Source organism: Harpia harpyja, chromosome Z (assembly GCF_026419915.1).
Source record: "Harpia harpyja isolate bHarHar1 chromosome Z, bHarHar1 primary haplotype, whole genome shotgun sequence".
NCBI classification, from domain to species: Eukaryota; Metazoa; Chordata; class Aves; order Accipitriformes; family Accipitridae; genus Harpia; species Harpia harpyja.
In genome coordinates, this window is record NC_068969.1 from 86,343,624 (window position 1) to 86,364,994 (window position 21,371).

The following is a 21,371-nucleotide window of genomic DNA, read 5'->3' on the forward strand; positions in this document are numbered from 1 at the left end:
CTGCATAAGGTGGCGTCTCAGTAGACAGGACCGAAAAGCCCTACATGCCTGTGACATAAATGACTGCAGCTTTTCAAGGGGATCCACATAGGTTTTGCATTACCTTACCTTCTGGTTTGGGGAACTTGAACCTTTTTGCACAGTCCATGTGGCAGGAGGAATAACAACCCTGCAGTGAGTCAGAAAAGACCAGCTGTGGCCATTGCCCTTAGGCAGAAGCTGTTGACTGCTGAGCTCTTTAGAAAAAAAACATGTTGTGCCCCAACCACAGTTTTACAACCCGGGAGTACATGCCAGCATGGGCGTGGCCCAGCTCCAGGCCTGGCCCCGTCCTTCAGATCGTGTCCTGTGTGCTCAGCCTTTGCTCTGAACCCCTAGTCCTTTTCCTGGTACCTGGACGCATTTGTTGATTTAGCTGTGGGCCTGCCTGCTTCCAAAGCAAGGTCCGGTCCTAATATTTGTACTCCCAGATTCTGCATCGCACTCTTGTCTCAGGCATTAGCCTTAACTCACTGGTGACTTCTGTTTGTCCTCACTGCAGCCATGGCCTAACCCAGGCTCACGGTCCTACTCTGACCAGGGCTTGCCTGAAGGACAGCCCCAACTGCCCTCACAGTGTGATTTCTGCTGACACCACATGTTTTCTTCTATCTGCTGTGAGGAATGTCTGCAAGAGGCTAGGCTTTCTTGTGCACATAAATTGAGTTGCAGTTGGTGCAGTATGAACTCAGTTTGTTGGAACTGAGAGATGATGAGCTTTGGTGACATTAAATGGGATGTCAGAAAGCTGTAAACCCTAACCATTGTCTGAAGATCACTTTCTATGATCCTTACTGCTTCCTTACTATGTCTTTTCTGATGCTAAGAGGGAGGAGGAAGGGGAGGAACAGTAGCCTCCTTTTCTTTCCTTTTGTATGTATTTGTACATATTGGTTCTTTGCACTTGGGTACATTGCACTAAAAGGAGGAAAATAACTTACAGAGTTTTCTCTTCTGCTGTTTACTGGCATGGGGTCACAGCAAAATTCTTTCACAATTTGACATGGCACATACAGGCAAGGTGATTTTCTATCCTAAAAAGAAAAAGGTGCCTATTTCTGCTTTTAGCATTCTCTTTTGACTTCTTTTTCCGCAAATGTTCTTCATTTTCATTTTAAATTCAAAGCACAATCATTACATTTCAGTTAATTTTACTACAAAGAAATAGTAAATGGTAACTAACACATTACCTTTTCCAACCTCTGGCCTGTTCCATTGGTTTTCTCATCCCTAGCTAACTCATACCCGTCAGTCAGATCTGTTGGTCATTTTGAAACTTATTTTCCTTCTGAGGCCACACCACACTGAAGCACTGCCAGCACCTAAACTCTTGTCACTGTCTTCTCACAGTCACAGCTTGCTTGCTTCACATCCATATGGCCTTCTGTCTTGGCCTTTTGAATCTGGAGAGCTTGCTCACCAGGTGGATTTCTGTAAGCCTTCCCAGCTCTCTTTTTAACTCACAGGCTTATAACATGTGGGAGTATTGTCTGAGTTGTCATGAATTTTGAGATTTAGTTGCAGATTGTCAAAAGCATGTTTTCAGCTGAACAAATCAAACGAAGCAAAAAAGCTTCTTTCTGCCTTTATTCTTATTACACTTCTCAGCAGGATGGAAGATTAAAGAATGCATACTCCAGATTTGAAAAGAATTTCTAATTTATGTTCTTTCTCCATAAGATACAGGGCTTAATCCTTTCTTTAGAGCTTTTTTTTTTTTTTTTTAACTAAACAAACAGGACCTAATTGAAAAAAGCTGAGGGTGCTAAGCAGCCAAGAATAGAAAACATTTACTAAGCTGGGAAGTGCGTTTTGAATGTTGCTGGAAATTTGCATATGGCTTACTTGTGGGGTAAGAAAGAAGCATCCACTTGCCGTTTGCTATTGTGATGGACTCCCACTGATTACATTGCAAGCACTTTTGCCTTGTTTTCCACAGCTGTTCTTTTCGGCAATCCATCTCTCTCAAACTGTGAGGTGAATATTCTCCTGTGCTTTGGCATGAAAGGAGAGCTGTGTAAGTAGCTCTGCTCAGAACAGGGGAAGGCTAGAATTTTAAATGCTGAGTTGTATTATTGATTTCCCCTTTAACAGGGGACAAATGGGGAAGAAGAGGTAAGGCTACACTGCTAAACAGCTCAAAATGCATTTCACTTTAAACTTTTGGTTGCTTAGTTTAATTTACTTATTACAGATAAGAGTGCAGTGGCAAGGTCCTGGTATAATTTTTAGACTAAATCAGCAGAATCCTACTGTTAGTGCCCTAAAAGGTGCTGCAGAGCTGTTCAGCCAGCAATATTATGAGTTGAGGCACTATAATTATCATGGATTGTGGCCTAAGGATTAAGAAACTAATTCTACATTCCTTGCATATCCAAAATTCCCACCGACTTCAGTGGAAGTGGAGCATATTCAAGGAATGCAGAATATGGGACCTGGTTATTATGACAGAACTGTTTTAGTATGGGCTGGCAGTAATACAGCCATGTTAAGGTTGTTTAAGAATTCACATTTGCTCTGTTTTCATTTGCTTACATTTTGCTGAATAGTAACCTTGGGGGAGTTTTCTTTTCCATATTTTTTCAGTAGCCACACAGATACTAATCTGAACACATTTTAATAAAGCATCAATTAATCTGATTTGAAACTAGTGTGTTTATTTCTCATTTTTTCTTTGGAGGAAAACTATTTGGGAAAGGACATCCCACTTCGGTGTCTGTAAGAATTGTTGTTGCTGTTTCTGAGCTAGTATTTTTGATTAATATTTTATTTCTTGGGAAATGTAGCTAAGGACTAGCAAAAGCAATAAGCAGATTCTTGTCAAAATCAGCAAATTGCCTCAGCTGAATTACAAAGAAAGCAATGGGAAAAGTCTAAACATAATTTTCACACTTTCAGTATAAAACTTCAATTTTTATTTTGCAATAGCATATTTCTTTTGAAAATTGCCAAATTTTATCTGAGTAGTTTTTTAAAGTTCTGAAATTCATAAAATGAACATTATAATGTGACGGGTTTTTAATTTCTAGTTACGTAGTTTGGGGGTATGTGGGTTGGATTTTAAATACTACAGAGTGTATTCTGGATGCCTTAGACCATTCAAGTGAATGTGATACAACTGTGAACCCAAATTAACCACCTGAAGTGTTGGAAAGTGCTGAATATTTACTGATGAATATGGCCATGAGTGTAACTTCTGTATGCTTTACATGCCTCCAAATAGAAATATCACAAGGTAACATAGTCTTGTTTGCTTTTTATGTAAAATTGTCAGGATTAAAATTTCCTATGAAAAATCACTGAGATGACATTATCGTGGGAGAGAGTGAGTATTACGAAATGGAGGGAGAAAAAAGTAGTGTTTGTCATGTCTATTCGCCAAACAGATGGAAATTAAAAGTTAATAGTACAATTAGAGGATAGCAAAGTAATCCTTACAGCTTAGTATCCAAGTATAGTGGATGCACAGATATGTTTCAAAAAAATTCTACTAAAAGGCAGTGCAAGGAATAAAACTTTGAAATAGTTTATTGAAAAGGAGATTTATCTTGGGACCACAACCCCTATAATGTTTTGGTCACCACTGCACATGTATTATAAAATATTATTAGTAGCAGAGGTAAGGCTGCTCAGCTTAATTATATATATTCACTCCCACTGTATGACCATATCCATTCCACTAATATGTTTAGCCTCGGGTCCTTTGTGTAGGACAAGAGTAACGTTTTCCCTCTTTTCTCACATAAACTTTGGAGGGATTCATTCATATAATAACATCCAAAATGTTATTTAAAAGGAAAATGCTAAATACATTGGAAAAATAAACTCTACATTTCATTTAATTAGACACCTGAAGTTCCTATGCTAGAGTTGGTTACTTGCCATTCTCAATTTTAAAAGAATACTTTTGACAATACAGGTGTAATTTCTTCTGTTTTATGATTCAGCAATCCATCTTTTGGGGAAAAAAAATAATGTGTGTGAACAGATCGTTTTAAAGGAAAGCTCTTTCATCCAGTCCCCTCCTTTTAACTGTGCAAAAGTACTATCTTCTATGAAATGAAATGTTACAACTGCATAGGGATAGACTTCTATGACCTTCTATCACCAGGTGACCCACCTAGTGGATGAGGGAAAGGCTGTGGATGTTGTCTACCTGGGCTTTAGTAAGGCCTTTGACACTGTCTCTCACAGCATACTCCTTGAGAAGTTGGAGGCTCATGGCTTAGACAGGTGTACTTTTCACTGGGTGAAAAACTGACTGGATGGACGAACCCAGAGAGTTGTGGTGAATGGAGTTAAATCCAGTTGGCGTTGGGTCACAAGTGGTGTTCCCCAGGGCTCAGTATTGGGGCCAGTTCTCTTTAATATCTTTATCAATGATCTGGACGAGGGGATCGAGTGCACCCTCAGTAAGTTCACAGATGACACCAAGTTGGGAGGGAGGGTTGATCTGCTCAAGGGTAGGAAGGCTCTACAGAGGGATCTGGACAGGCTGGATCAATGGGCCAAGGCCAGTTTTGTGAGGTTCAACAAGGCTAATTGTCACAACAACCCTGTGCAACGCTACAGGCTTGGGGAAGAGTGGCTGGAAGGCTGCCCGGCAGAAAAAGACCTGGGGGTGTTGGTTGACAGCCGATTGAATATGAGCCAGCAGTGTGCCCAGGTGGCCAAGAAGACCAATGGCATCCTGGCTTGTATCAGAAATAGTGTGGCCAGCAGGAGCAGGGAACTGATCGTCGCCCTGTACTGGGCACTGGTGAGGCTGCACATTGAGGGCTGTGTTCAGTTTTGGGCCCCTCACTACGGGAAAGACATTGAGGTGCTGGACCGTGTCCGAAGAAGAGCAATGAAGCTGGTGAAGGGCCTGGAGCACAAGTCTTATGAGGAGCGGCCAAGGGAACTGGGATTGTTTAGTCTGGAGAAGAGAGGCTGAGGGGAGACCTTATCGCTCTCTACAACTGCCTGAAAGGAGATTGTAGTGAGGTGGGTACTAGTCTCTTCTGTCAAGTAACTAGTGATAGGACAAGAGGAAGTGGCCTCAAGTTGCACCAGGGGAGGTTTAGATTGGATATTAGGAAAAATTTCTTCCCCAAAAGGGTTGTCAAGCATTGGAACAGGCTGCCCAGGGAAGTGGTGGAGTCACCATCCCTGGAGGTGTTCAAAAAATGCATAGATGAGGCACTCAAGACATGGTTTACTGGGCATGGTGGTGTTGGGTTGACGGTTGGACTCGATGATCTTAAAGGTCTTTTCCAACATAAATGATTCTATAATTCTGTGATTCTATGACTTTTCCTTAAAACAGCGTTGTGGCTCTGGCATTGCAGCTAAATTCCTTTTTCTGTTCCATAGTGAAACACCTGAATTACTCAATGAATAAAAAAAATTAAATCCTCTAATAAAAGAGAGGACTTGCATCCAATGAAAAGGATGTATGTTTTCAAGTTTCCCTCATTCCTTCTGAAGAAACTAGCTGAAGAAGGTTGGGAAGCCTGTTCTTTGGACTTAATGCTACAATAATATATTTCCTTTAAATATAGAGGAAAATATATTCTTTTTGTCAAAATATAGAATTTAAAATGAAAAAAAGTCCTAATTTTAGCTTTACTTTTTTCATAGACTTGTGGCATGATTCTAATTTTCTTATTGTTTCTTTACCAGTTAAGTGAGATTGGTTGGTTCACAGACGTGCTTTTATAAATTGTTAATAATACAGAGAAAAAAAGAACTATTATCCAAGAGGTTTTTCTGTCTTTTTGAAAATTTCTTGGTTGTGCCAGAGAGTAACAGAAACAGTCCTTTCTACATTATGAAGAATGAACTTCTCATTAATTCAACAGGAGTCATTCAAGAAACATTACCTCCCTGATGGAAAAATGTCAAATAAATTCCGTCATATGAAATTTGCGAAAAATTCTGTCCCCTGATGAGGTGGTTGTTGCATAATGGAGAATCTAAGATTTTTTAGTTCTTGAAATCAAACAGTATGCTTCTGTGTATCCTTATGAGACAGCTTACTTGGAAAAAGATACTCCTCACACCATTACAAATTGGAACAGCAACACAGTTTAATCTTCTGTTAACAATAAAATATTCTGTTTATATGTGTAAATTAAAATGGTGTTTGCAAGATGCAAGAAGTTACATATGATTGAGCCAATTTGGCAGAAAAAGAAAAAAAGTGCAACAGGTATGTAAATATTGTATTAAAATAGAGTGAGTTGGCTTTTTCAGTATATAGTTTGGTGCATTTTTCCAGTGAATCTTGAACCTCTAAATGCAGTTCAAGGTTTGGCCAAGCATATTTCTTTCTCCTAATGATGCTTCTTCCTGTATGCATTGTGCTTTTCTGTCTTAGGCACTTTTAAGTTGAACAGCACTTTACATAAACAAGCAACTAATTAAATTATGCCTTGTGCTTTTGCTTTAATAAAATCACTTTAACTAGGACCTTTATTTAACATCAGTGTCAGTTTGTCAAAATTGGAGCCATTCAGACTTTTTTTCCCAGGATGACTTAAGTACGTAATTTCTTTGGACATGGAGTTAGTGTTTATGGACATGTTCTACTGTACTCTAGCATATTTTCTCTAGGCAAATGCTACGCTCATGAAAGATCAGATGGATCTCTCACTGCCTATTTTGCTCTTGGCGGTGATCTATATGGCTTTTTTCAATTAAAAAAAATTCTAAGAAAAATGAATTTTGGTGCTGTAAAGTATAAATGGAGTTTACTAAGAAAGCCTATGCCAGATAGCACCTGGCCTTGTGTACATATGCTAGGGGTAGAAGGAGCCTCATACCCAGGTCTGTAAAGCTGTGCTAAAAGTTTTACAGTGTCAGCTGTGAGCTACGTACCATAAGTGTGAGAGTTTACAAATAGTCTAGTCTAGAGGATTGTCTTAGTGCTTTCCTGTCTCTAATGTCAGTGTATCTGTGAAAAATGGCAATCAAGTGATATATTTTCAAATAACTGTAAGAAGAAATACTTCAATAGTATTTGTAGAACAGCTTGCATGTTTGTTTGAATTTTTCAGTCCCGGTTTGCATGTTTATAGATGGGATGGGATGGGATGGGATAGGATAGGATAGGATAGGATAGGATAGGATAGGATAGGATAGGATAGGATAGGATAGGATAGGATAGGATAGGATAGGATAGGATAGGATGGGATGGGATAGGATGGAATAGAACAGAGTGGAATATTCCAATTTCTATGTATAGATATTTCTATTCTATTTCTATATATAGGAAATAGAATAAATCATGAATAATCTGAATTTGGACACAGAGTTTGGTGAGGAAGAACCCTCTAGACTCATGTTTCTTTCCCATTTGCACTATGGTTTCAGAGGTTCCCTGATCTTTTATTCCTTTTTTCCCCCTAGTGTAATAGAGAACAAAATTTAGTCCTTTGTGAAATTCACAAAGAACAAAATGCTCTAAACCAACAGAATCTTCCCAGTGAGAATGTGGGTTACACTCCCTCATCTCCATGTTTGAAAGCCTATGGTCTCAATTTATAACATATCTCTGGCATAAGATCCTATAGAGATCTGAATTACAGAAATGACATGTAGCTACATGTTTGAATTTGTATTGGAGGGGAAGATAGGGTTGCTGCATGAATTTTTTAAAACACCTGCAAGGAAATAACTGGTTTTTCACTTGACAAAAGATTGTTTAGTTCTTGCAAGTTTACTAGAAGGAAGAAGTATTCAAATCTATATGACTTCTCTGGGGTTTAGCAATAATAGTAGCTGCTTTAACAGTGAACAGTTTTAGAACTGTGTCGACTTTTAGTAGAGAAATCTGCATGAATACAGATGGTGACCTCGGTTACAAGAGGATCAAAGACAACCTTTTAGAAAAGCCAAGGAAGAAGAGAAAGAAAGGAGAAAAAAACAGAAAAAATCAGGAGCACCGTTTTCCAAAAGGAAGCAATGAAAGAATTCCCAAATTGTTCATTCTTCCTCTAATGGTTTCTGTACCATATGGTTTTTGAATCAGTAGCAGCTGATGTGTTCAGTAATAGTTTCTTTTGAAGGGACTTGTCATAATATTTACCTTCTCTACAGCAACAGAAATAGCTTCCAAGGCTGAAATGGCCATGCTTACTAAAACTAATGAAAACAAGAGACATTTCCATGGTGAGTGAATCTCTTGACACCATTATTTCAGGGGATAAACAACATTCAATGTACTGTGCTTCATTTCAGCTGAGGTATTTGTGTCTTTAGGCATGATGTTACCTAGAAAGTAAGAATGTACACTGTGGTGCAGATCTCTAGAATGTGAGAAGTATGAAGATCTCCAGAGTATTGAAATAAAAAAGAGAAATGAGCATGCTGTATTTATCAAGAGCACATAAATAAAAAAAGCCATGTGTAAAGAGACCTCTCACCAATAAGAGTACTGTGGGTGGGGACAGTTCCTACCTGTTTTCCTCTTCCACCTTTACTGTGACTTGGTGGCATCCTTAATCTACTGCTCCTGTTTGTCCTGTCAGAGCTGACACCAGAGTGTTCTCCATGAATACTGATCTCCTTGGAAAGGAGACTAAAATTAAATTTTCTTGATAAATTCAAGTAATCTGTCTACATATGGAAATACTCAGCCAAGTGTGTACAGTGTGACTGATAAAGTGAGATTTTGTTCAAAGAGAATGCAAAAGACTAGCCTCTCTTGTGAGTCTGTCTGAAAAAGTACCCCAGTTCAATTTTTCATATGTTAACCAATGTGTAACTTTTTGCTCTGCATTAATATCTGCTTTTTTTCCACTGATTTAATTGCATTTTTCAGTTATAGCAGCAGTATGTAGCTCTTCTTACTTAAAATATACCCCAAGAGATGGATGTATTGGAAAACTGAAATCAGATTAGGGTATAGTTTATTAATCTTGTTCTATCCACACACACAGAAAAAGCATTATATGCTTCTTAGTCAAAGGCTCTTAAAATACAAGCCTTATAGCCATAAGCACTGACTAGTCCCATAAGTCTTACATCTGACTCATAATACGAGCTTTCTTGTACATCTGTTGAGTGTAATAAGCCTTTTAGCTTGAAGTAGGAAGTACAAAGAAGATAACAATTTACTTCAGGCCTTGTCATGGTCTGTAATTATCTTTTGTTTGCATTTATACTTATGCAATGCTGGATCGTAAAATTTTAATGGAATCTATCAGAAATACCTGAAGTGCGGATATTGCAGTGGAGGGGACCTTCTTTTTTTAAGAGGAAAAAAAGAGAGTAATTACCTATTGACTTAATAAGCTTTGGACCAAATTGTTATTGAATGGTTGGGCAAACAAGCATCTACTATAATCATATGCAACACATATAAACATAGTCTGTCATCATTTACTGGAGCAAAGAATTCCAAGACATTGTATCATTTCATAAGCTTAGCTATAAAAGCAGAAAATAAATCCCAGCCTTTGCATAGCTATGAGGAAAATATAGCCTTATATAGGCACAGTGCATCCACCAAAGCATTCAGTCACCATGTCACAAAATGTATTCTATTCAGATAGAAATGGTTGCACTGTAATGAAGTCTGCTATGAATGCTACATTTTCCCCCATTTAAACACTTTAAGGGTTAAAAGCACAGCACTTATTTTCCATGAAATGAACCTGGACTTTTAAATCTCAGCTGTGGCACTCCTTGTTGGTGAGCACCTGATGTCAGCAGTTTGAATGATGTCTGACACTAATTATGTGCCATTCACAAGATTGCCAGGCAGGAGAGTCTGGGGGAATAAAAACCTATTTAAAGGTTTTCATATGATGCCTTACTCTCAATTTTTTGAAAGCCCTTACATCTCTTGTTTGAAAGCCATATAAAGAACAGCTTTTATATCTGTTCATGTGATAAATGCAAAGCTGGGGTAAGATGCTTTGTCCTTGTCACACCACCTGCCTTGGTGCTGACACGGAAGAACCTACCTGGTCAGTGTATCAGAGCATTCAAAATTAATTGAGAGATAGGCATAAAACATTGTTAAATAATTTGCCCTTTATCTGCTAATAAATCTTTTAAAAATGCTACATGACTATCAAACAATTCAAAGATTTGGCTTGGAGCCTTATGTATATGCTACTCCGGATTTATTTTTTCTTTTACAGTTTTTAGGGATACCATTCCCTCCGTTTGCGTGTATATGCATTCACATATGACAGCATTCCCTAAAATTCAGAAATGGCTTATATTTTCATTCAGATAACTTTCTCCAAAGTCTAGGATTTCAAACTTTTATTTGTCATGCTTGTGATCAGCTTATAAATATTACTAAAGCAAGCAAGTCAAGCAGCTTGTCAAAGCAATTTCAGACAGTAACTTCATGTTGTGAATGGGATCAGGTCAGTGCCCAGACAGTACATCTGCATGAGGCAGAGGCAACATTTTATACTGTCTTCAAGCAGGCAGACTCATAGCAGTTTGGATCTTTCAGCACACATTATATCAAGTTACCTCGCTCTGTTTCCAGAGACTCAGAACACTACATAAAACATCTTGGAGTCCTTCTTTGCCTTTGTAGAGTCCCACTTGTTTTGTTTACTTCTCCCATCTCCATCAGCTCTTTGAGGGAGCATGTGTTATAAAGCTGTTATTTCTAAGGTCTGGGATGAAAGAAGGAAAAAGTTGAAAAATAGTACAATGTTTATGTATTGATATTTTACTGAAAAAAAGTTTAAATAAAATTGTAAATGATAAGAACAGAATCTTTAAAAATAGTCCAATATTATTTATTAATAATTTATTAATGAATAGATCTTAAATGTAACTCAAATTTGCAATCATAGGCAGATAATGCTGTTTCCAAAGGAGGTTTTGCACTGAATTTTGTCCCAGTGCTGATGGGGATCAGCGTGGAACGGAATATGAAATACTGCTGGTGAAACGCCTGCAGTTCTCTTTTTGAAAAAGACAGTACACACTATAATTGGGTTTCTCCAAGGCTTTTCATGTTTGAAGTACATGACATCATTGTTGAACCTTATGTGGAGGCAGATCTCTACAACTACCTGAAAGGAGGCAGTAGCAAGGTGGGTGTCAGTCTCTTCTCCCAAGTAACAAGCGACAGGACAAGAGGAAATGGCCTCAAGTTGCGCCAGGGGAGATTTAGATCAGAGATTAGGAAAAATTTCTTCACTGAAAGGGTTGTCAAGCATTGGAACAGGCTGCCCAGTGAAGTGGTTGAGCCACCATCCCTGGAGGTATTTAAAAGACGTGTAGATGTGACACTCAGGGACATGGTTTAGTGGTGGACTTAGCAGTGTTAGGTTCACGGGTGGACTTGGTGATCTTAAGGGTCTTTTCCAACCTGAATGATTCTATGATTTTAAGTTTTTTTGTATTAAATTCCATTAGTAGGGCACATATTAGATAAAGAGTGCTTCACTTGTTCTCAAAATAGTGGTGCTACATAGGTAAACTTTGTACATTTAACAGGGACTAGTAGAGCCACAAATCCTGAGCATATCACATTGTTAGAGATGATATGATTGACTTTGCTGAATTATTGCGTTATAAAAAAGTGCACTGTAAAACAGCCAAATGCAAAGCAATACAAGCAGGCATGAAGACATATAGTTTATATTTACAAGATGAGAAATTCTGCCTAGCAAAATGTGAGTTTGAGTGGGAATTTAATATTACCAACCATAACGAAAACCCTCTGTAAAATGCTATGACTTAAACAAGGCTAACACAATCCTTGAATGAGTGAAAAAGAGGGTTCGTTTCAGAAAATTGACATTACCTGAATGCCTAGCACTGGTAAACCTGCTACTGAAATATTGATCCTGTATTTTGTATCCCAGGTGAATGTAGAAGTAGTGAGAAGGGGACCACAGAAATTATCAATGGAAAACCAAACCGTATTTTGTGAAGAGTTTTTAAAGTACGCATCTATGTGGTCATGTGCAATCAGTCATGGATTAATGTGGGTTAGTCGTGTGTTAGCTGGCAAAGGAAGAGCTATGTCTGATCTGAACTGTACATCTGTGAAACTGCCGGTTTTCCTGCCTGTGCGGATGTAGTGGGGAAGGCCCAGTCCTACACTGTTACGATGCCATGTATCCTTGGACCAGAAGGAGCATCCATTCTGCTTAATGAAGAAAAGACAGGGAAGGTAGAGATGTTGATCATTTCAGTACTTTTTCGTGGAAAGCATATTTGCTAGGGTGAAGCTTCTTATCTTGCTGACCTTGTAAAATCAGGGAATTTCTCCCCTCTGATATGTATCTTAGTTTCTCGGTGCACTTTTTTCTTCTCTTTTTGCATCATCAAAGGTTCACCATAGCTGAACAGGCTACTAAGCCAAACGAACTGGTATTCTGCAATTGTGTAGGAACATATTTAAAGCATCTAGTTAGTACATCCTGGGTGTGTACATAGGGTTAGGTTGATTTTTTTCAAGTCAGTATGGCAGAGATTTGGACAGTTCTTCACCTTTCTGTCCGCATAGGTCACAGCTAACTTTCTGAGATCATTTGGGTGTATCTCATCCGATCATTTCCCTATATCACACCCTTTTGGGGCCTCTCAGTCTCTTCTACTTCTTGTCTGTGGCATGTATTCTGTTTTACTGAAGAACAGAATGTATTCTGTCACTGAACTATCTAGGTTTTTTATTGAGTCTTTGGGCACTGGCTAGCTCTTGATACACAGAAAGCCGCCTGTTGTAATTTAATGGTTAATAGGAAAGTTGATGTTTAGCAAAGTCAAATTTAAAAATTAAGACCATCCCTCTCCCCATAACTTTAGAGAGTGATGAGATTGGGAACATGTAATGAAGCGTATTCATTATAATATCCCATAAATATTTCCCCACACATGGCAACAGACGAGGGAAATGCTTATCCTTCACACTTAAAAAATAAAAGATGATCCTTCCCCAAATGCAGTGTTGCTGAAAAATATTTGAGGATCACCGTGTGTAACTGATTCAAATAAAAAAAGATACTAAAAGCCTAAATGTGAGAGTATCAGAATAGGACAGTAACATTATGTTGTATATTGGATGAAACATTACTGTAAAATCAAATACTACTCAAGTGTCAATATTTCTAAGAATATTTAATTTTATTTGTTTTGGTTTTAGAATCCATTTCAAAGTAGGTCTGAGAAAGCATTGTTTATAGTGAGAAAGCAAATAATTTTTATGTGTATAAATTATTTGGGAGAAAGTTAAGTGACTTGATAACAGAAAATACCTAGAATCAGAAGTTATCTTTTACATTACTTATCACATTAGTATAGCAGAAAAAGACAAAAGAAAATATACTGTTTGGATGCTAAAGCAAAACAAATTCAGATAGGAGAAAGTGAAGATTTTTAATACCAGATAATATTAGGGGATAGTTGGATTAAGAGGAAGCTGGGCTGTCTGTCATTGACTGTTAAAATCAAGACTAGATACTTTTCTGTGAATCAGATCTCAGACAGCTGTTTGCCAGAGCAAGGTCTTCAGTCTTTGTTACACTGGTGATCAACTGAGATAATCAGAGCAGTTCCTTCTACAGTGAAAACTGACTTATTTCTTAAACACTTGGCCACTGAATATCTGCTACTAACAAAGTATTCACACAGATATTACCATGCTGTTCATACAGTGTAAGGGTCTCAATGTATTTCACAGTGAAGGTTGCTGTCTAATTCCAGACAGGGCTAAGAAGTGCGTGGTGCATCCAGCAGGGCTTTACATGCTGCACAGATCATTTTATATAGATCTATGTAATTATATTGTAATTTTACAGGATGGTTGCCCGGTACACTGAACACTGTCTCTGTGTATACAAACATGAACAGCACACTCATGGGAACATGAGTGTTGTAAAGTCGTAGCACTGCTTTTGCTTTTTATTCACGTGCTTTACCTTTCACTGTAAATACATAATTTCTACTTTTGACAGTTATCCTTATAAGAAGATAAAGTAAACATGGATATGGACACTCCAATGAATATATTTTAAAAAGAACTCCCAAGTTTAGGAAGTACAGAGACAAAATTTTCTTTATGAGCTACTTAACTGTTTCAATTTGCATGCAACAGTAAAAATAAACGTTCAGTAACTATGATTTCTGTATTGCAGTTTAGGAAAAACATTACACAATTAATTCCACATAATACTTCCCAAAAATATGGTTTAATCAGGAGTATGTTTATGTGTTAAACAGCTTCAGAATGCCACATGCGTGCCATGTACTTAAGTGAGTAATTATAATAAAGGTGTTACATCCTCCTTTTCTACCACAGTTAATAACTTAGAAACTACGAATTGTTCCATTTCAAAATACAACTACCATCCACCTGATTTTTTCCCCCCATAGGTAATTGTGTCTTCTCTGGAATAATTCACTGAAATCTGGTTATCAGGAAAGAATATATGTTCTGTGTTGTTGGAAATAATATAATTTCATTCCTTGTATCTTATGCATGAGAGATTCCCAAGGCTTCACAAAGTCTAGTTTTCAGAGTAAACATTCATTAACTGTTGTGTAAAGATGGTCTTTCTAATAATACAGGCTTGTAGTTTCTGTGTTTGCAGGAACAACCTTTTCTGCAATACACAACTATGTATAGATTTGAGAATATGACATACAGAAATTCAGGGCTGTGTAGGGGAGAGAGAACTTCAGACTCTCTTCTCTGCTTCCAAGTTATGAACAGCAATGCAGGAGTCATGAGAAATCACAGTTCTTAAATTTGTAAGATAACGCTCCCCAGTTCTGCTCAGTTAAAGATTTTTTCCCAGTTAAATTCAACACTAATTTTACAATCATATAAACAACTATTTACACATATTTAATTTTGTTTGCTTGCTTGAAGAATCAAAGTTTAATAACTTGTGAAATGAACAAAACAGAGCACCTGCTTTTAGAACTTTTTCACTGGGCTGAGTTTTACCCTATGAAATTGAAGGTTGCTTGAGATACTACCATTTATTTCATACTTACGTACAGCTTAGTTACTGTCATTAGAATGGGTGGTTATTTGTTTATGAATTTAATAAGAAATAATAACTTGTCCACATAAGATGGGCTAATCAGTAGGTTTCTTTGTTATTTTAACATAGCTGCTCTTGAATTATTTTGCTTTTCAAAGGTCATTTGTTATATCAGTCTTTTAGCTCTTAATTTTTTTATGCTTTCTCCACTCTTTACTTTTTCCTAAAAAAAGTGTGGTATTTTTAGCCAGGCAATTGTAAGAGATATCTGTCTAATTTTTTTTTTATTTATCCTGGAATATGTTCTAATAATGGTTCACTAAAAGTAATAGTATTTTGACACTTGCAACAATATTTTGCTTGCATACTAAACCTTCATAAACATAAAGGCAATACTACGTGTACAAGCGTAAATTAATGTTTAGCAATCAAAATTGGATAATCTGAAAAGCACTGTAGGTTTGCTTTGGATAAAGGGATAGGATATAAGTAAAAAGCTTCATGGGTGGAGAAATTTTCTGAAATTTATATGTGTGAAAGATGAAATTGCAGTTATGTTATAGCGGGGGGTGGTTCATCCCCTTTCTTCAGCTTTAATTTCTTAAGCTTAATTTTAATATTGCTATTTTACAGGTAATGTATGTTTTCTCCTATATACTTTGTTTTCCTGGGCAACATTCAGTCTATATTTCCTTCTGTTGCTAAAACTAAACAAAAGCTGCTAGGGAGTGCTGCACAGAAATTCAACCTTCCCAGTTTGTTTGGGGAGGCTGAAACTTTTTTTTCCCTGTATTTTCTCCCTGCACTTTATTCTTCAAAGTTGTAACTCTCTTGCTTTAATCCAAAAAACTGAAGTGCCTAAAATTAAGTGATGAAAATTTTATAACCTGTTTTCCTCTTTTTTGAGGGTCTTACAGATTTGTAAGAAATGCATGCTAATTATTATCAGAATTATGTCAGTGTTTTCCTACCTGTGCTTTTGTAAACATACCTGCACTGAATAATATATTATAAAATTTATTTGTGTTATTCTAACATCAGTGAAAAATGGCCCGTTTCTTTTCAAGTGAGTAAAATGCATAGGGAGAGAAATGGTGGAAAATTCTGTGTTATCATTAGAAATGATTGACATCTCTGTTAATGCATTATTATTTTCGCAAGAAGTCTATATTTCTAACTAATATTCATCAATATTCAAGTCTGATTGAAATCAAATGTACATTAAAATGCTGGTGTCAGATAGAACTGATGTCTTTTAGTTTCCCTTAGGATAAAGTATGCTACGGGAACATGATAGATGAAGACCTGGTTTTCTGCTGATATACACATAGGTTTCTCTGCAGATGCAGTACTTGATTAAGGTTAGAAATACTGTTCCACGTGATTATTGGTTACCCGTAGGGATTAAATCCTGTTTTGATGGGCTCCCATTATTTTTAGTGCCTCATACATTTACTCATGGCAGAAAGGTAAAGAAATATTTCAAAAATCATTTTACTTTTTACATCACCATCAGCAAGGCAGAACAGACTGAAATTTCCCTGCATGATTTTGTTGTTGCTCTGTAGATTGTGTTGGTAGGTTGGGAGATGCCTGTGTTTGGTTCAGTTGCTAATATCCAAACAAGCCCAGAGCTGAAATAAGGGCAGCTAGCGCAGGACTTGGGAACCCTACAGTGACCATTTTGCTTTCTGTGTGCTATTGGGAGAATGAGCTGGGGCTGTGTTTCCCAGGTAGGCTGAGTGGTGCTGCACTCTGAGCTGACCTGTCTCTTGGGGTCTCAGTGTCCCATCTGTAAAATGGGAGTGGGACATAGTTTCCTGATTCAGCCGTGTGCAGGGAGGATAAATACATTCTTATGGTCTAAATGGTTCAAACCCTGCAGCAGCACCCACACTGAGAAGCCAGGCTTTCCTCAGCTCTGAAGAGGCATCCAGCCGTAGCAGGCTGGAGGTCTCTGCAAGCCCTACCACCCTCCTGCCCGGTGTTTGCTGTTGCAGTTTGCTGTGTGTACTTTGCTTTCAAATAATTTCTTTCTCTTTTCTAGTTTGAGGGTTGCAAGAAAGCCTTTTCCAGACTAGAAAATCTCAAGATTCACTTAAGGAGCCATACGGGTGAAAAGCCGTACCTGTGTCAGCACCCTGGCTGCCAGAAAGCATTCAGCAACTCCAGCGACCGCGCCAAGCACCAGAGGACACACTTGGACACTGTAAGGAAGCAGAAGTCCCATTGCAGTCCCCTATACATTAGGCCTTGTGCTCCTTTCCTCCAGTTTGGTGGCAGCAGGTAGCCCAAAACCTTAGAGATAGGAGTGTCTGATGAGAAGTGTCTGATAAGGCTGTTTAAGCTGTGTCAGAAGTGACCCAGTAATGTAAGCACGGATGAAGATGGACCAAACTAGTTGGTAAAAAGGCCACAGCTCCATGGGCTTTGCTGCAGGTAGAGACAGTAACTTACTCCCACTTAGGTGATCTTTAGGGAAGCTGAAGTTACTATGCAAAGACACAGAAGCCACCTGCGATAATAATTGCTATTCTCTGACAAAAATTCCATTAAACTTAAGGCTGAGGCATGTAGCAGAAAGTCAAGAGAGGAAGAATAATTTTGTAAATCTAAAAATTTTCATGCCTATAAATTGTTGCTTGTGAATTTGAGTCACAGCTGAGATTTGTTTAAAAATTTTTGTTTTGTAACAAAAGATCATGTTTCATCAGAGACAAGCAGTTTCCAAAGGGCAGAAGTTGAGAAAGAAAACAAGAACAATGCCATTTTAATTAAATGGCTGTCACAAAACTTAAATTATCCATTTCAAATAGTCAATAGTATGGCTGGTTAAGTTAATCATTTGTACAAGTTTGTTTTTGGAAATGCTTTGTGAAATGTAAATGGCTAAATTGCAAAATAGCTAATTTCAGCTAGTTGGACCTAATATTCATTTAATACTCTGTATTGCAGACCTACAAGTCATCAGGAAAGGCAGACAGGTTAGTCAGAAGGAGATATTTATAGAGATATGTATTTATTTGGTAAGTTAGATTTATTGGGTTTTCTTTTAAGAAAACTATAAAGGTATTATAGGACTGGTATCTTTCTAAAATGACGTGTTATTAGAAAATGTCAGCTGGAGGAGTTTGTCTTGTACTTCACATTAAAATGTGTGAGGTTTTGTGTAGTATTTTTGAAACTTCAGTATTCAATGCTCGCTTTGGTTTTTGCTTGCTCTCTTTGTAATGTAGTAAACTAACACTTTTTCTTGTTCTCTTTTTCTGAAGCAGATTCTTCTATAATCCTAAACAGTCTATCTGGGCCTTTACTGCAGTTCTTTACCTGATTCACTAAAGAATGTAATTTCTGATTAAGTCAAAGATTGCTCTGAGGGTGGAAGAATTGTGAGTATAACTAGCAATATTCATTCTACTGATTACAAAAAAAAAGGTAACAATGAAAGGTGCCATAATGAAAGCTTTCCTTTGGTTTGCCTTCCTTATAATCCTTACTTTTCTCTTAACCCTTTCTAATAAATTACCAAGCATTCTGCCTGTAATAATGTACAACTTCTGTGTTATGTAGTAATGTGGTTTGTAGCATCTCAAGGCTCAAAAGGGATTCTCCTGAGTTAAAATAATCTGTGATATAACAGCTGCTGTATCCTTTTTCTTTTTGACTTAGAAACCTTATGCATGTCAGATTCAAGGATGTACTAAACGATACACAGATCCAAGTTCCCTGAGAAAGCATGTGAAAGCCCATTCTTCCAAAGACCAACAAGTCAGGAAAAAGGTAAATTTTCTACTGTGTTGACTGGTGTAAAGCTTATGTGGAGAAGTTAGTGTTCTAATATTAGATGTTTCAATGCACCTTCAAGTACCTGTGCCGATTTCAGACTGTTGATTAGAAAAACTGTTAATGGGAAATAACAGGTATGGTTCTTATGTAAATAATTTCATCTTTGACTTAATTAGGCTGCCTGCTTCAATGCTTTTTATTTTTTGATGTGATGATTAATCACTAAAGATACATAATGAGGCAAATCAAAAATAATTTTTGAAAACAGAAATTTTTTATTTTAAAGTTCTGCCACTTGGCAAATACATAGTAATACAAAATCCAGTTTACATAGCCAGTCTCAGATGGAAGGATGGATTTTGAGGGCAGATGGACAGTATGTGATATTAAGCTCTAAATTATATTTCCATATGCCAGACACTTCCAAATACCAAGACATTTCATAACACCAGTTCCCTGTGTTTGTCAAGTCCATGAGTGAACAGTTGTTTGTATGTGTAAGCACAACTTTGAAGAGCTGAGTTGCAACCTAAGGGAATGATTTTTTTTTTTCTGAACATTTTTCATTATATATCCTATTAATCACTGGCACTATTTCATTAGATGTTTAGATCATTGAGGATAAAAATCTAAGCCTTCATTTTAAAGGAAACTGGTCCTGATAAAAGTGGAACATGCGTGAACTGGTGTAGGGATAGATAAACCTTTGACATGTCAGCCCCATGTAAAACAAGTTATAGTTTAGAAGTTTTAAAATTAAATGCACAGCCATTCATAGAAAGAAGCAAAAAACCTGCTTCGTACAGCATTGGAAGCACTAAGTGCCAGTCTTTAAAGCTGCAGTATACAAATTTGAAGAGTAAGTTTTGATTCAATAGTTTGTTGAAGCAGGACATGACAACAGAGACCTGCATGTCAGCCTGCATGAGGAATTTCCTTTGAACTTATGAGTGCCCCCTCCTGTATCAGAGACAAAGTAACTGAGCATTCATTTTCACCTTAATAAGTAGTGCTTTGGCTCCCTTGTTTGTGTGCATGCTGCCCACAGGCAGGACTGCCAAAGGAGGTCTGTGAGCCCTGTCCTGCCTATCCCAGGCGGGCAACTCAGCTATCCAGACACTGTCTTTTACAAGCATGTGAAGTAAATGCCAACCAAGATGTTGCATTCTGAGAAACTTGTATGGTGCCTCAACTAAAACTGGCATAATGGACCTGAACACGGGTATTAAACTGCACTGTAACATTACTGTCATTGAAAGTGAAATAATGTGTTATCTCCCCTCTCTCATTTTGTCAGATTGCAATACTATGTGGGGTTTTCTTTCCTGCATTTCATTCACTATTTGATTTTCCTCATTTTCCATTCCTTCTTTGTGCCAAACAGTTTAAAACTGGCCCTTTTTACTTGTCACTTGACTCTCTGTGGGCATATTCTAGACTTAAAATTGCTTATTTTTTCATCCCTGTTTGATAAGGATTTATGTATGCTTATTGGTCACCTGAGGTATGTTGATATATGGAAGGGGAAATAAGCCAAACCTCCACAAAAAGAAAAGAAAAATTGTGGCATCTATCAAGGCAGATACTTAAAGCATGGATAAACTTTGCAGTATATAATGTTTACAATGTACAGCATAGTTACTGGACCTTTGAGAACTTATAATTGCTAACTAACATGATGCTTTGGCATTTGAAATATTTCCTGGCAATAATAATAATAAAAAGTAAGAAACAATAAACCTTTTAATGCAGAATTAAGGTTATTTATGGCTTTAATTAAAAGTGAAAATTGGCATAATGTCAAAAAAGTCTTTACAAAAATGTGAATTCATCAAAAATAAACATAAAAATTCCAAGGTGGTAAAGGCACAGTGGAGTAATACTTCCAGCCCTAGGGATCTCTTCTGTTGAAAAGAATGAAACCCTGTGCTGTCACACCCTGTTAGTCATGGATTCATTTAATATATTGTGCCTGACTGCTTTTAATCCTCCTTTTAATCTCCCCCTACACACCAAGTGACATTATTGTGGTGTCTTGAGTTGCTGGCTCTCCAAGACTGTACCTGCAAATGTATCTTTGATGTTGCATAGACTTAAAATAGCAGGATGAAGTATATTCATAACAGCAGAATCAGCTACTTGCTGTGCTAAAAATTACATTGAGTCTCCAGCCCAGATTTTCTAGATCTGTTTTCAAAGCTTTGACCCTTTCCTTGGCCCTCTAAGATGGGGCCAGATTATGCAATGTGATATAGATAAATTTCCATCTCTGAATTATTTTAAGCAACCTTTGTTGATACATGTTTATGGCTTACCCTGTAAGGCAAAAGTGCATTTTCTGCAAATCTTGTAAGGCAGCCACTGTTCTTCTCCTCCCAACCTCCAGCCATCCACCAAATACATTTAACTGGGAATCTCTCCAGGTAATGGGATGAAATCCTATAGAACAAGAGGATCCCAACACAAATACATTTAATGCAAGCAGTTTAGTGGATAGTACGATAAACTTTCATTTTCTTTTCAAAGGAAAGCAGAAGAGTGGAGAGCTATGCCTGCTTTAATCACCTTTGTGTAATTTGTAAAATT

General features: G+C 37.4%; 1 protein-coding gene across 1 annotated transcript in view; it reads left to right on the forward strand.

Moving 5' to 3' along the window:
• Nucleotides 1–21,371, forward strand: part of GLIS3 (GLIS family zinc finger 3) — a 177,363-nt gene that overhangs the window by 107,918 nt on the left and 48,074 nt on the right. Inside the window, exons 4-5 of the mRNA XM_052777571.1 lie at nt 17,047–17,208; nt 18,669–18,779. Coding sequence (XP_052633531.1) covers nt 17,047–17,208; nt 18,669–18,779 — 273 coding nt within the window. The remainder of the gene's footprint in view (nt 1–17,046; nt 17,209–18,668; nt 18,780–21,371) is intronic.